Source organism: Palaemon carinicauda, chromosome 5 (genome assembly GCF_036898095.1).
Source record: "Palaemon carinicauda isolate YSFRI2023 chromosome 5, ASM3689809v2, whole genome shotgun sequence".
Classification (NCBI taxonomy): Eukaryota; Metazoa; Arthropoda; class Malacostraca; order Decapoda; family Palaemonidae; genus Palaemon; species Palaemon carinicauda.
In genome coordinates, this window is record NC_090729.1 from 91093291 (window position 1) to 91108896 (window position 15606).

Here is a 15606-nt window from a genome sequence, read left to right on the forward strand (position 1 = left end):
TTGTAAAACAATGAAAACATTGTGTTACCATGGCAACGGAACCATTTTACGTAATTATTCTATAATAATAGCTATGAAATCTAAAACAAATGCACATAAAAGGTCAGCTGTTTCCTTTACATAAAATTTAAAGGTCATTCATGACCCCTGTGGGCCTCAGAGAACTTTTTATTCACATTACATTGATGATAAGATGTCGAAGGAACAACGAAACCACACTCTTGCACTGGTAACAGTGCCCTATTTTTGTAATATTTGTGTAAATACCTATGCAACCTAAAATTACTACACAGGAAATATCAGCTGATTCTTCAAAGAAAATTTAAAGGTCCATCTTGACCCTTGTTGGGCCCAGAGAAACTTTTTATTCATGTTACATTGATGACAAGACATCGAAGGAACAACATCACAACAGTAAAGCGTTGTATTTCAAATACAACGCCTGCCAAGACCTTTTATCTACGCATAAGTATAGAAAACGTACTCGTACGTCCATGGGGGTAAAGGGATGGCTTATGAGGTACGTACCCGTACGTCCTTTGGGGGTAAAAGGGTTAAAGTGTTTATAATTTATTTGAGAGATTTATTTTATTGTTAATGCTCAAAAAATATTTTAATTTCCCATTACTTCTCTTATAGTATATTTTCTAATTTACTTTCTTCACTGAGCTTTGTTCCATGTTGAAGCCTTTTTGTTAATAGCAGGCTACTTTTCCAGCTACGGTTTTAGCTTAGCTAATAATAATAATAATAGTATTAATGATGATATCCAGGTAGCTGCTACATAGAGTAGTACAGGGCATAATTTTCTAACAATGGGACAATTTTATTTACCAGCAGTATAGCTGTTTAAGCTCTTGTTTCATCCATGTCCCAGCTACTCTTTCTGACTATTTACGCAACCTTTACTTTAGAACCAAGTATGTCTCCGAGTTAGCAGAAATGCCTTGCTTCTTGTAAGATCTGTCAATTTCTTTCAACACGGTTCTCAACGCGTATTGTACGCATTTGCTCATTTTATAAGTATAGGGGCATTATGTAATCCAGGACTTGTTGTGGCACCATGTTTTACGTACAATACATGGTGCCGATTGCACCCCCTATGCCTGTCTTATAGCTGCCACGTGCCTTTGTTGACTCCAGTTTCAGTTTCTATTGGTTATATTTAGCTCATATTGTTTTCCTTTTGTCCAATCTCCATTCCACTCTTCCAACTTTTGAAAATGTCCAAATCCCCTCTTCTTCCTTTTTCAGAATCAAATGTTAACACTAGGTCAACTAAAAGAAGGACCTAATGTTAACTCTAGGCCAACTAAAAGAAGGATGTATGTGTAGCAGTATAATTTGTGATTTACTCTGAAATAGAAGTGTAACACTAGTGTGCGATAGGTCCCGTTTTACAAAGGTTGAGCTTATTGAATTACAGTTGTATTTATTACTTCTCACATAGAGGAATGGTAAATTTAGACAAATAAAATCTGTTCAATGGTCATGATTCAATGTTTTTTAGTATAGTAATCTACTTTGTGCCTAAGTAAAATATCTTAGTGAGGTTACAATTAAAGAATTACTGTGTTGAGATCAATTATTTTGAATTTTTTTTTTTTACAGATAAAGCTGATAGGAAGAGAAATAGAGTATACTCTGATGATGATGATTATGATCCTGACCAGGAGAAGAAGCGCCGAAGAAAAGGCAGTAAAGAGAGCGATGAAGAAGAGGAAGATTCTGACTATGGAGATTCTGAATCAAAGGTATGTAGAAATAAATATCCTTTTCTTTTATCACATCGTTAATTAATTAAGAATGACAGCTACCCAAGAGGTAAGAAGTATTGCTACCTGGACACAGTTGCTTTAAACCCCTATCACAACTATGTGTGGATAGAGCATCCGCCTCAGTCCATGAGGAATCCGTATCATATATGTACTTTGTCTGTGGCAGGCTTTGTGTGTGGCTGCCGCATGCGCCGCGATCCGCTTCCGAATTTCAAAGTGATTACGTGCACCAGCAGATTGGACAATTCACGCTGATGAGAAAAATCTCTGTTGTACACAATCCTTGCCTATAATTCAGGAATACCTTCTCTATAAGAAAATATCTTATTTCCGATATATTATTTATTATATCTGGACTTTGGATTTTTAATTATGATATGAAATGTACATTATGTAGTAACAGTAAAAAGCTATGAATTTTCTTGAAATATACTGATAAATGAGAATTGTAAATGGAAAGTACCGTTTATTTCCGCATATAAGACAACCCTAAAATCCTAATATTCATCCCTGAAAATTTGGGCCTGTCTTATACAACCAATATGAAAATTCACCTTGTATTTCAAGTGATGTTTATAGGTAGACTAGTCTAGGACTCGGTACAATGACTGATAATAAAGGTAACCATACCATATTTTCCATACATATTAATGACATAAGTTCATGATGAATAGCCTATTGGAAGCAATATTCCATATCAACAATTAAATCAACATTTACATTTGCAAGTTTAGCGTACAAAATGTAAACATGGAATTATGGTTGATTTCTTAGCAACCTTTGTCTTCTCTTTCTTTAACCCTTGGATAATTTTAATGCTAGTGGTAATAAAATTTTGGTAAGAATATTTATTTTTCTTTAAAAAACCACCATGATTGAAATTATCCTCACTTTCTCCAGTCTCATGCCATCTTCTCCTATCATATTGAATGGTCTAGCTGCAACACAATTGTATGATTTCATGGCTGCTTGTATTTGTATGACTTTTGATTTAAAACTAGCCTTTTAATTTTTTCGTTTTGCTGGTGGTTTCATAATTGACATGAGTACAAGTAGTCAATAAATTGAACTGTATTAAAATTGAAGTTAGGAAAAATATTTTTGAAATGGATGTACAATTATCATTAGAAAAAGTTTAGAACAATCATAAGACCGTGAAATTATCATATTGTCATTAGCGGTAATTTGTTGTTATAGTTGACTAAATGAAAAACAAAATGGGTTTCCTGTTTGCGATGAGTAAGACTTTAAAGAGATACGGCAAGTAGAATATTTGTAATAACATCTTTAGTATCGTTAGTTATCACTTGGATGCATAAGTGCGTTTGTTTGTTCGTTATGGTCAGTGATTAAACAAAATGTAAACAAAAGAAGGAAGTATTACAACGTTGTGGACGATGATCCCTCTCCACTTCCCTTAGATCCAGCTATTCTTGCGCTGGCCCAGGATATGTCGCTGGACACGCTTGGCTTGTTGCTGGTGACTTTCTCTGGCGGTTGCTGCAAACATGGAACTGGTTGCGAAGGGCTCTTTGCAATCCATCTCATGGTTGGACTAGTGTTTAGGATCTGTGAGTTATCCTTCAAGAATGAAGCAATGTTTGCTTTCCTTCTCTCTGTTGCCAGGACGATGGAGTTCTTAACCTACACTATTGTCAACCATTGGGTCAACTGGACGGAAGCTATGAAGCTTTGGAACTTGCCGATTGTTAGTCCGTCATTCTTCAATGTGGAGGACATTGAGGCAGTTGCAGAGAGATGGAGAAAGGTGAGTCAAGACTCTCTTCTCCATTAGGCAATGACATTTCGCTCTTACTCCTTGCCACCACTGTCACAGCAATCATTCCCGGTCAAACACTAGAGACATAGGATAGGGTCACATCTCTCGAAACAGGCAGCATCAAATGGTCAAGGATCCAAGCAGTCCTTTTGCTCCAGAGGCTCCAAGAAGGGTAGGGGACCAAAGAGAGGGAGACATGACCATTTACATTACTATTCCACAGGACATTAATCCACTACGCTCTAGCATAGATAATGCAGTGACTATTTAATGGGCTGCCAGCTCATCTAAGAAACATATCAGGAGTGAGCGTAGTTGTGTTTAAGAATAAGCTCGATATATACCCGAGATGCATCCCAGACCATCCAAGACAACTCCGGTGGATATACGAGGTGCCTCACACTGAGGGACCTGGGGGAACCCAGACATTCTCTCTCTCTCTCCCTCCCTCTCTCTCTCTCTCTCTCTCTCTCTCTCTCTCTCTCTCTCTCTCTCTCTCTCTCTTCTCTCTCTCTCTCTCTCTCTCTCTCTCTCTCTCTCTCTCTCCAATTAAATACGAAAAAAATATACCGTTTGTATACGTCCATTTCAATCGTAGCTTAAAATACGGCATCCGATTTCATCAACAAACCACTATTTTTTAGGAAACATCATTTTATTCTAGAAAATGGCTACTCTTTAAATAGTTACTTGCACATTAAGAAAACGTGTACTTTTGTTTTTAGATTTCGGGTGTGTTTTAAAAATCGAGCATTGTTGACTTCTTTTTGTTTTACTTTTGGCTGTGATCGGATCAGCAGATGTCTAGCTGCCGCTCTCAATAACATGCGCGTACGAATACAGTAACAAAGTATTGTTTATACCATTTCTTAACTATTTCAAACCATCTATACAGTTAATATTACATAAGCACCAATGTGTTATAACCTATCAGATTTTTTTGTTTAGTACATTTAAATCTCTCTCTCTCTCTCTCTCTCTCTCTCTCTCTCTCTCTCTCTCTCTCTCTCTCTCTCTCTCTCTCTCTCTCTCTCTCTCTCTCTCCTCTCTTTTTGGGGGGCTACTTTTCACTACCTTTCATTCCTCACCCCTCTCTATCTCACTAACAAGTGAAATCTTTGTTGCTTCACAAAGTTTCAGTTATATTGAAAATCAATCATGCTTCAATTTTCCTTACTTTCTCCAATCTCGCACCATCTCTCACATTGAATGTTATAGCGGTAGCTTAGCTTAATTGTTCGATAACTTTAAAGACCGGCCTAGTACTTGCTTCTTTTCTTACCTTTTTTTTTTTTTTTTTTTTTTTGATGGTTTCATAATTGATGGGGGTACAAGTTGACTTATAACTGAAGTTAGAAAAAGTATTTTGGGTATGGAATGGACAATCATCTTTAGTAACAGTTTAGAATTATCGTAAATTATCATTCTGTCATTAGCGGCATTTTGTTATTGTTGAATGAACGCAAGAAAAAAAAAATTGTTACTTTGCTATGTATATAGGATTTATATAGATACGGTAAATAATATTTGTAATAAACATATTTACTAAAAGCTTTTGATATCATTATTTATCACTTTGATCATGCGTGTTTAATGCCTTCGTTTATTATGATTGAAGATGGAGCGTACAGTAAACGAATGGAAGGTTTCCGTTTCAGGCAGCGTCATAAAGAAAAACATTATGTAAATGGCATTCATTTCATTTATTTGGAAGTTATAAGAAAAATTAAGTACAACATTGGTAATAACAAAATCAACATATATATACAGTACCCGTCATAAAGAATTGCCGATTTTAAAATGGGCAAATCATTTTGACGCAAATTGGTCGACCCCGTAATTACGGGTAAAAAATCGCCTGGGACAAATTGTCTAATTGGCTACTCAAGTAGAGCTTCCGTCACTACGTGCTTGCTACCAGACTTCAGGCAGTGCTCTCTGTGGTCTTGCCAGGTGCGGTTGTGCGTTCTTGCCTGTCGCAGCAGGTCCCCTTTTGCCGTCGCATTTTTCTGTGTTCAGTGTTTCTGTTCGTGTTTGTAGTACAGTATGTCTACAGGGTATACCTACATTGAAAATCGTGCTCGAGTGATACAGCTTCACGAGGAATGATTGAAAACCGGTGTGATTAGTGCGAAAACCGGTGTAAAGCCTCGAACGATCCGGAACATTCTGAAAAAGTACCGCGAGCTTGGAAGCAAGGAGGTACCGAAGGCAGACACGAGTCCCGGTAGGCCGAAGATTATTAGCCCGAGGGGTTTAAGGGTCCTTGCCAGGGATATCGAAACCAATCCCACCCTTACAGCCCGTCAGCTTAAGGCTGAAAATCCAGACGCTGTTGGTGGTGCGTCTGTAAGAACTGTTCAGTGGCGCTTACAAAAAGACCTCAATTACTCGTTAGTTAAGGCGCGAAGGAAGCCACTTATAACCGCCAAACAAAAGAGGGATCGGCTTGCTTTTGCTAAATCCCATAAAGATTGGGACCTCGAAAGGTGGAGGAAAGTCTTGTGGAGCGACGAGGCATCTTTCTTTGTGGGGGACACAAAGGGAAAGAGTGTTTGGCGCAAGCCAACATCCGATCCACTCGACCCTAAGTACCTCGCCACGAGTGTTAAGTTCCCTGCGTATGTTATGGTCTGGGGTTGTTTTGGTTATGGGGGCAAGGGATCTTTAGTGTTTTTGCCTAAGAATGAGTCGGTGAATAAAGATTCTTATTATACCTTGCTAAACGAACATTTAGAAGACTCGTTTGAGAAAAGTAATACGTGTGTGTTTCAGCAAGATGGCGCCCCTGCTCATACCGCTAAGCAGAACATAAATTGGTTACAAGATTGCGGAATTGAGTTTATTAGTGACTGGCCCGGGAATTCTCCAGACATTTCCCCCATTGATAATTTATGGGCCATCATTAAAAGACAACTACAGGACGTAAATACGTCGTCCATTGAGAAATTGACCGCGGAGCTACAGCGCGCTTGGGACAACCTGGACCCGTCCCTCCTACAGTCATTGGTAGATTCCCTCCCCAAGAGATTAAAGGAGGTGCGGAAACGTCGTGGCATGCCCATCAAGTACTAGGGCAGAGGTTGGTGAGTGTTAACCATTAATTCCAATGTATTTACTTTATTAGTTGTTTTTTCCTGAATATTTTCCCGTGCGTAAACTGTTTTTTCCCCTGAAATCTCCTACGCGGCAAATCTCTATGACGGGCACTGTATATTCAATACTTGGTAAGATTACTGTCGATGCAAAAACTGACCTATACACAGATGTGTAAATACGTCTGTTTCTTCGTTATGATCAGAGATTCAATGTAAACAAAACATTGGTTGTCGTTTTTTATTGTGCTTTTTGGCGTGTTTAGGAAACGCATGATGTAAAATCACCTTTATTTTGATAATTATGGATTTTCAATGATACAACAAAAGCTAGTCTATAGAGTGATGGTTTCGCTATTCACAAGTTGTCTTATACATTAGATATGACAAACATTAAAATTTGTCTGTATTTTGGGTCGCGTTATAACGGGAAATATATGGTGTTTACACCCATCCTGGTTGTAATTTTAACCATTTTTCAAGTTATTAGAACTTTAAAGTATATGAAATGTTTGATTTATTCACAAGAACAATTTGATATTATAAAAAAATATAGTATAGTACATAGAAAGTATTGGAAATAGGTAATAAACACATTTGAATAGGCAAGATGCTGGTTGCCATGGCCCCAATGGAATTATTTCTGTTAGTTGTGTGTTTCGAAATATGTGATTTTCCATTTATACGAGGTCATTGATCGACCAAATTCTTGCATAATTTGGGACCCTACTGTACCTGGAATCTTGTGAATTGGACTGGAATCAATGTGTTGGAATCTACACAGATGGTGCTCCCTCTATGACTGGCTCAGTGAAAGGCTTTGTATCACTTGTGAAAGAAATAAACCCTGAAGTTATGACTACTCATTGTTTTCTCCACTGAGAAGTTCTTGTTGAAAAAACTATTGGCCCTGACCTAAAGCCAGTTTTGGATGTAACTGTTAACATGGTCAATTTTATAAAGCAGCGCCCTCTTAAGTCTCGCATGTTTGCAAAGTTGTGTGAAAATATGCAAAAAGATCATGTAACACTCTTTACACACCGAGGTCAGATGGCTTTCCAGAGGGAAAGTTTTGTCAAGGGTTTTTGAACTTCGAGAAGAATTGCTCATTTTCTTCAAAGAGAAAAATAAAGAGAGTTCTTGTGAAAATTTTGAATCAGCAGACTGGCTGGCGAAATTAGCTTATTTGGCAGATATCTATCACCATTTAAATAACCCGAATTCCAGCATGCAGGGTCGACAAGAAAACATTCTGTCCTCGACAGACAGGCTTACTGCTTTCAAGAATAAACTTGCTGTTTGGAAAAAACGTCTAAGCACTTCCCTTCCTTATTGTCAGATTTGTATGACTGGGTTAGAAATCCCTTTAATGAGCTCTCTTCAAATTCGGAAAACCTGCTCAATCTACAAGAAGAGGAAGAAATAACTGAACTAAAGTGTGATAGAACCTTGAGGATAAAGTTTAATGAAGTACCACTTGATGCGTTTTGGATTTCTGTAAGAGAAGAGTACCCAGTTTTTTCAGCAAAAGCATTGGATATTTTAATCCAATTTTCAACGTCTTACCTTTGTGAGCAAGGTTTTTCAGGTCTTACTACTGTAAAAAGCAAATTTAGAAATTGGGTTCTGTCTGTTGAGGAAGAACTGCGGGTGTGTTTGTCAGAATTACGGCCAAATATTGAGAAATTGTGCAAAGAAAAGCAAGCCCAAGTATCACATTAAACATGTAGGTAAAGCCTATTTTGATATTTTATTACACTTTTTAAATTTTGAGTCATGTAACTACTATTATTAAAGAACTGGTCTTGAATACTATCATATTGTATTCTATACTGAAGAAAAAACATATCAAATACATGTCTTTTATACTTTTACAACCTTTGAATATATATATATATATATATATACATTATATATATATATATATATGTATATACTGTATATATATATACACACACACACACAGTAGGCTCCCGCCATACGGCATTAATCCGTTCCGGAGTTGGTATCGTATGGTGAAAATGTCGTATGGCTGGCAATAGAATAGCTAATGCGTGCAAAACCCCAGGTAAAAACATTGAAAATTAGTATGTAACAAAATAGTATAGTAAGCACTGTAATACAGTATACTTATATATAATATACATGTACTGTACAGTATACAGTATAATTAAATAACATTACAGGATAAAAAAAAATTATATACTGTACAGTTCTGTAAAAGAAAAATAACATTTTATTTACCTTTGGAGTGATGTGACTTGAGCTGGTAGTGGGTGGAGGCAGAGGGGGAGGAGACGGTAGATATATAAACGTATCAATGCTAATTATTTATATACACTTGATAATAAATTAATTCTTACTATTAAACACTTAAAAGTAAAAATGCTTTTTTTTTTATTTTTGTCTTTTGAGATTTAGTTTATGATTTTTTTTTAGAACTTAAAAAATTACTCTTTTAGCTTTTTTAATAGAATCACTATTATCATCTTTGCTTTCTGACACTTCTCCTTTGGAGAAATATCTATCCAAAGAAGCCTGTTTCTGACGATTCCTCAACATATTCCTAAAATGACGCATACACTTGTCATCAACACTCTCCATAAGATTTGTGTGAAGTTTTTCTGGGTGTTTCTTTTCAATGAAACTTGTAAGGTTTTCATACCAACTGATAGCTTACCTTATTTCTGCCGATGTCATTTCTTCAGCCCCCCCCCCCCCCCCCCCCCCCCCCCCCCCCCCCCCCCCCCCCCCCCGTCCTCGCCACCACTAGAGCTGTGCTCTTCTTGAGTGATGGTCAACTGCATTGCCTCCAACTCCTTCAAGTCTTCAGTCGTAAGCTCCTCCCTGTGCTCCTCGATAAGGTTATGGACGTCAGCCTCAGGGATAACAAGCCCCATGGACCTCGCGATTGAAATTATTTCCTCAACATCACCCTCAGGGGCAGGATCATCAATGGCCTCGTCTTCGGTTGAGGGATCAAAACCTTTGAAGTCTCGTTCTGCCACAACAGCTGGCCACAGATTCTTCCATGAGGAGTTCAAGGTGCGTCGTGAAACCTCATTCCAAGCTTTGTCGATCATCTTCAGGCATTGAACGATGTCAAAATGCCCCATCCAAAATTCACGGAGGGTGAGTTGAGTGCTTTCGGGCACTTCGAAGTATCTTTTGAACATATGCTTCGTGTAAAGCTTCTTAAAGTTGGCAATCACTTCCTGGACCATAGGCTGGAGGAGAGGGGTGGTGTTTGGTGGCAGATAGAGAACCTTGATGAAGGAGAAGTCAGGATGAATGATGTCTTCGAGGCCAGGAGGGTGAGCAGGGGCATTGTCCAGTACCAGGAGACATTTGAGAGGAAGATTGTTCTTTTCTAAGAAGTTCATGACAGCAGGACTGAAGCAGACGTTTATCCACTCAATAAATAAGGTCCTCGTGACCCAGAACTTGGCATTAGACTTCCAAAATACCGAGAGCCTCTCCTTCGTAATAATTTGTGCCTTGAAGGCACGAGGATTCTCTGAGTGGTATACTAGTAGGGGCTTAATTTTTAAATCCCCACTGGCATTTGCACAAAATGCGAGCGTAAGTCTGTCTTTCATCGGTTTATGGCCAGGAAGTTTCTTTTCTTCAGCTGTGATATATGTACGGCGGGGCATTTTCTTCCAGAACAGGCCAGTTTCATCACAGTTAAACACTTGCTGAGGAATGTAGCCTTCTCTGGAAATTACTTTCTCAAACTTCTTGAGGAATTCTTCAGCTGCTTTCTTCTCAGAACTGGCTGCCTCTCCATGCCTGACGACTGAGTGAATACCAGTCCTCTTCCTAAAGCGATCAAACCACCCATGAGAAGCCTTGAACTCTTGGGGGCTTGCTGCAACGTTCCTTCGTCTCCGATGCCTGTCTGGGCATCCACGAGATTGGCATAGATGGCGCTCACCTTGTGCGAAATTACTGATTGCTTGAGTGTATCACCAGCGATTTCCTTTTTTTAATCCATAGAAGAAGGAGTCTCTCCATCTCGTCGTTGATTGAGGTCCTTCCACTGGCAAGGACAGTCATGCCTTTAGAAGACTTACTTGCTTTATTGGCTTCCTTATTCTTGATAATTGTACCAATCATAGACTGGTTACAGCCATACATACCAGCGAGGGTAACGATGCGCATGCCTTCTTCATATTTCTTCATGATCTCCAGCTTTGTTTCCATAGTAATCATCTTCTGACTTCTCCCTATAATATCACTAGCATTCTTGGGACCCATGGCTAACGAATTGAAGTTATAATTAAGCACTAAAATGCACAAAAAATACGATATTGCAAGCACTCACACGAGATCAAGTCATTACGAAACGCACTCGAAATTCTGAACTGAGCGCACGTATAACAGAGAGAGAGAGGCAGCATCTCTCTCAGGCATTGTTGGAGGGAATTCAGCCAATAGCGTATCGGCATCTTAGTGACGTATGAGCGTGGTGGTAGGCTAGTGACTAGCACAGTCGTATGCGTAAAAACCGCCAAGTTTGAGTTTTGGAATTCGATGCCGTAAGGTGGGGAAAAATATCGTAACGAAGGGACGAAAAAACATCGTATTCCTCACCGTAACGTGAAAAAAACGTAAGCTGGGGACGCCGTACCCTGGGGTCTACTGTGTGTGTATGTATATATATATATATATATATATACTGTATATATATATATATAAATATATATAATATATATATATATATATACTGTATATATATATATATATAAATATATATAATATATATATATATATATATATAAATATATATATATATATATATGATAAATTTTGCACATTTAGACGTGTTTTTCATATTCAAATAAGCCACATATATTTTTGATACATTAATGTCTGGATTCTCTTAATGACCTCGGGATCAGAGCCCCAGGCGAAATCACACAAAGACAAGAGCTTGTGTCCGGCCGGGAATCGAACCCTGGTCGGCAAGCTTGTATAGACAGTGACTAAACCACTTGGCCACGAAGAAAGATTATATATATATATATTGTATATATATATATATTATATATATATATATATATTATATATATTTATATATATATATATATATATATATATTATATATATATATATATATATATATTATATATATATTATATTTATATATATATTATATTTATATCTATATATACAGTGATCCCTCGTTTATCGCGGTAGATAGGTTCCAGACCCGACTGCGATAGGTGAAAATCCGCGAAGTAGTGACACCATATTTACGTATTTATTTAACATGTATATTCAGACTTTTAAAACCTTCCTTTGTACTTAGTACTGTTAACAAACTACCCTCTAATGTACAGAACACTTGATGCATGTACTACAGTACCCTAAACTAAAACAGGCACAAATATTAAAGGCGATTTTATATCATGCGTTTCCTAAACACGCCAAAAGTCGCAATGAAAAATTGCAACCAATGTTTTGTTTACGTTTATCTCTGATCATAATGAAGAAACAAACGCATTTAGTGTACACATCTGTGTATAGGTTAGTTTTTGCATCGATTATATTGATTATACAGTATGTTGATTTTGTTATTACCAATGTTTTACTTAATTTTTCTTAGGACTTCCAAATGAAGGCATTTAACGCGCATAATGAAAGTGATAAATAATGATATTACAGTAAAATCTTTTAGAAAATGTTATTACATATATTATTTACCGTATCTATATAAAATCGTACATACGTAGCAAAGCAGGAAAACAATTTACGAGAGAGAGAGAGAGAGAGAGAGAGAGAGAGAGAGAAAGAGAGAGAGAGAGAGAGAGAGAGTTGTTTTACGTACGTAAATGTAAATTTTAAACAAACTAATAGCCCCATTTCATATAAAATAGGTTATTACAAATATTTTATTTTATCATATTACAGTAGTCTGTATAATACTGTAAAGTTCAGTACAGTATGTTGTTGTTAGTCGTGGCGATGAAATTCCCACGAAACAAAAACACGGTATTCGATTACAACAGCTGATTCATTCTCTCTCTCTCTCTCTCTCTCTCTCTCTCTCTCTCTCTCTTCGTGTTATACAATACTTACATATAGATGAAGAAACTAAAATTAGTTATCTTAGTGTCAATTAAATACGAAACGAAAAAATTATGCTGAGTTTACATCCATTCCAATCGTTGCTAAAAATACGGCATCCGATTTCATCAGCAAACCACTATTTTTTGGGAAACATCATTTTGTTCCAGAAAATTGCTACTCTTTAAATAGTTAATTGCACATTAAGAAAGCGTGTACTTTTGTTTTAAGTTTCGGGTGTGTTTTAAAAATCGAGTATTGTTGACTTCTTTCTGTTTTACTTTTGGCTGTGATCAGATCAGCTGACGTCTAGCTGCCGCTCTTGAGAGCGTACGAATACACTAACAAAGTATCGTTTATACCATTTCTTAACTTATTCAAACCGTCTGTACAGTTATTACATAAGCACCAATGTGTTATAACCTATCAAATTTTTTTGTTTATTACATTTAAAACAACACACTCTCTCTCTCTCTCTCTCTCTCTCTCTCTCTCTCTCTGGGTTACTTTTCACTACCTCCCATTCCTTACCTCTCTATCTCTCTAACAAATGATATCTTTTTTGCTCAAAGTTTCCTTTAAATTGAAAATCAATCATGATTCAAGTTTCCTCACTTTCTCCAATCTCGCACCATCGGTCACATCGCGGTATTTTCGAAATTTCCAGAAAATCCGCGATATATGTATATACATGCGTTATGAAAAAAATCTGCGATAGTCGAACCGCGAAGGAGCGAGGGATCACTATATATATACACACACACACACACACAGTGGAACCTCTACATACGAATGTCCTAACATACAAATTTTCCAACATCCGAAGTAAAATTCGACCAAATTTCTGTCTCGAAACCCGAAGTGTTGCTCCAACATACGAAGTAAATAATACGCGTACGCATGGAATTTTCTCGAAAGCGTCAGCCGTGGTTTGTTGTTGACGCTGCTAGACGGCAGCACATCGGAGGGACGCCAATCGAGCGTCACCTTGATCAGTCCTCTCATCTCGTGCGCATAGTGTGGTTGTTCTCTACTCGCTCAGTTATTAACAGTGTTTTTTATCTTCATTTTTCACGTGTTGTTTTATGTGTTTCGTAATTATGGGTCCTAAAAACCTTAGTTTCGGTTCAGGAAGTAGTAGTAGTGGTGAGAAAAGGAAGAAGTCAAAGCTTTCATTAGAATTAAAGCAAGAAATAATAGAAAAGCATGAGCGAGGTGTACGTGTTAGCGATCTGGCTAAACAATATGGCCGGAATATGTCTACGATCTCGACGATCATAAAACAGAAGGCAGCCATTAAAGCAGTGAAACCTTCGAAGGGGATCACGATTATTTCCAAACGTCGTAGCCCTACCCTTGAAGAGATGGAACGCCTTTTGTTAACATGGATCAAGGACAAAGAGATTGTTGGTGATACGATCACTGAAACGATCATTTGTAAGAAGGCCAGCGCTATCTACAGTGACTTGAAGGTGGCAGGCTCTGGGGGTGACGCGGGGGAGAGTTCAGCCGATCCTACGACGGAGGAATTCAAGGCGTCTCGAGGTTGGTTCGAGAAATTTAGGAAACGGACCGGGATTCGTTCAGTTGTTCGGCATGGAGAAGCTTCGAGTTCGGACACCAAGGCTGCTAAAGACTTTGTTAAAAAGTTCGAAAGCATCGTGGCGGAGGAAGGTTACGTAGAGCAGCAGGTGTTCAACTGTGATGAAACCGGTCTGTTTTGGAAAAAGATGCCTAGTCGAACGTACATTACCGCCGAAGAGAAGAAAATGCCTGGACATAAGCCAATGAAGGATCGGTTGACTCTTGCGCTTTGTGCCAACGCCAGCGGGGACTGCAAAATTAAGCCTTCATTAGTTTACCATTCCAAAAACCCTAGGGCATTCAAAGCAAATAGAATTAATAAAGACCTGCTACATGTTCTATGGCATTCTAATTCTAAGGCTTGGGTTACTAGCCATATCTTTGTGGAATGGGTAAACGTAGTTTTCGGCCCTGCTGTCAAGAAGTACCTTCAGGAGAGGAATTTGCCTTTGAAGTGCTTGCTTTGTTTGGATAATTCACCCACTCTCCCCCCCGGACTCGAAGATGATATCATCGACGAATAAAAATTCATCAAGGTGTTGTATCTTCCACCGAATACCACCCCTATCCTCCAGCCCATGGACCAGCAAGTCATCTCTAATTTTAAGAAGCTATACACCAAGCACTTATTTAAGCAGTGCTTTAATGTCACGCAAAGCACCAACTTAACTTTGCGTGAATTTTGGAGGAGCCACTTTAATATCGTGCACTGCTTAAATATCATAGATCAGGGTTGGGAGGGAGTAACTTGTCGGACCCTGAATTCCGCTTGGAAGAAGCTTTGGCGTGATGCTGTTGCTCCCAGAGATTTTGAAGGTTTTGGCCCCGAGAATGAACCTGTGCTTGCCGCCGAGGAAGACGTCGAAGAGATTGTATCCCTTGGCAAGTCCATGGGTCTGGAGGTGGATGAAGATGACATCACCGAACTCGTTGATGAGCATCACGAAGAGCTCACCACCGAGGAACTCAAGGAGCTGCAAGCCATGCAGCATGATGAGAGTTCCAAGCTCAGTCGAGTGAGTCGGAGGAGACCGAGGAGGTAGGCTGAAATAAAACATGTTGGCATATCATCAACATGGTTGATTTCATCGGCAAGCATCACCCACAGAAACTTCAGGTTTGCCGTGTTGTTGCGCAGTTCGATGATATTTGCTTAACTCATTTCAGAAGAATCCTCAAAAGCTGTACCAAGCAACTTTCACTCGATAGTTTCTTTAAAAAATCTCAAACGCTCTAGTGATCATGATGAAAAGAAAGAAAGTGGTGCAAAGAAAAGGAAGACCGAATCGAGTGAAAG

At 38.3% G+C, this 15606-nt stretch overlaps 1 protein-coding gene across 3 annotated transcripts in view; it reads left to right on the top strand.

Annotated features, from left to right (window-relative positions):
* The window catches only part of Nipped-B (Nipped-B cohesin loading factor), a 625968-nt gene that overhangs the window by 199983 nt on the left and 410379 nt on the right, over positions 1–15606 (top strand). For all 3 annotated transcript variants that reach the window (XM_068373859.1, XM_068373861.1, XM_068373860.1), the window contains exon 9: positions 1612–1754. In XM_068373859.1, coding sequence (XP_068229960.1) covers positions 1612–1754 — 143 coding nt within the window. The remainder of the gene's footprint in view (positions 1–1611; positions 1755–15606) is intronic.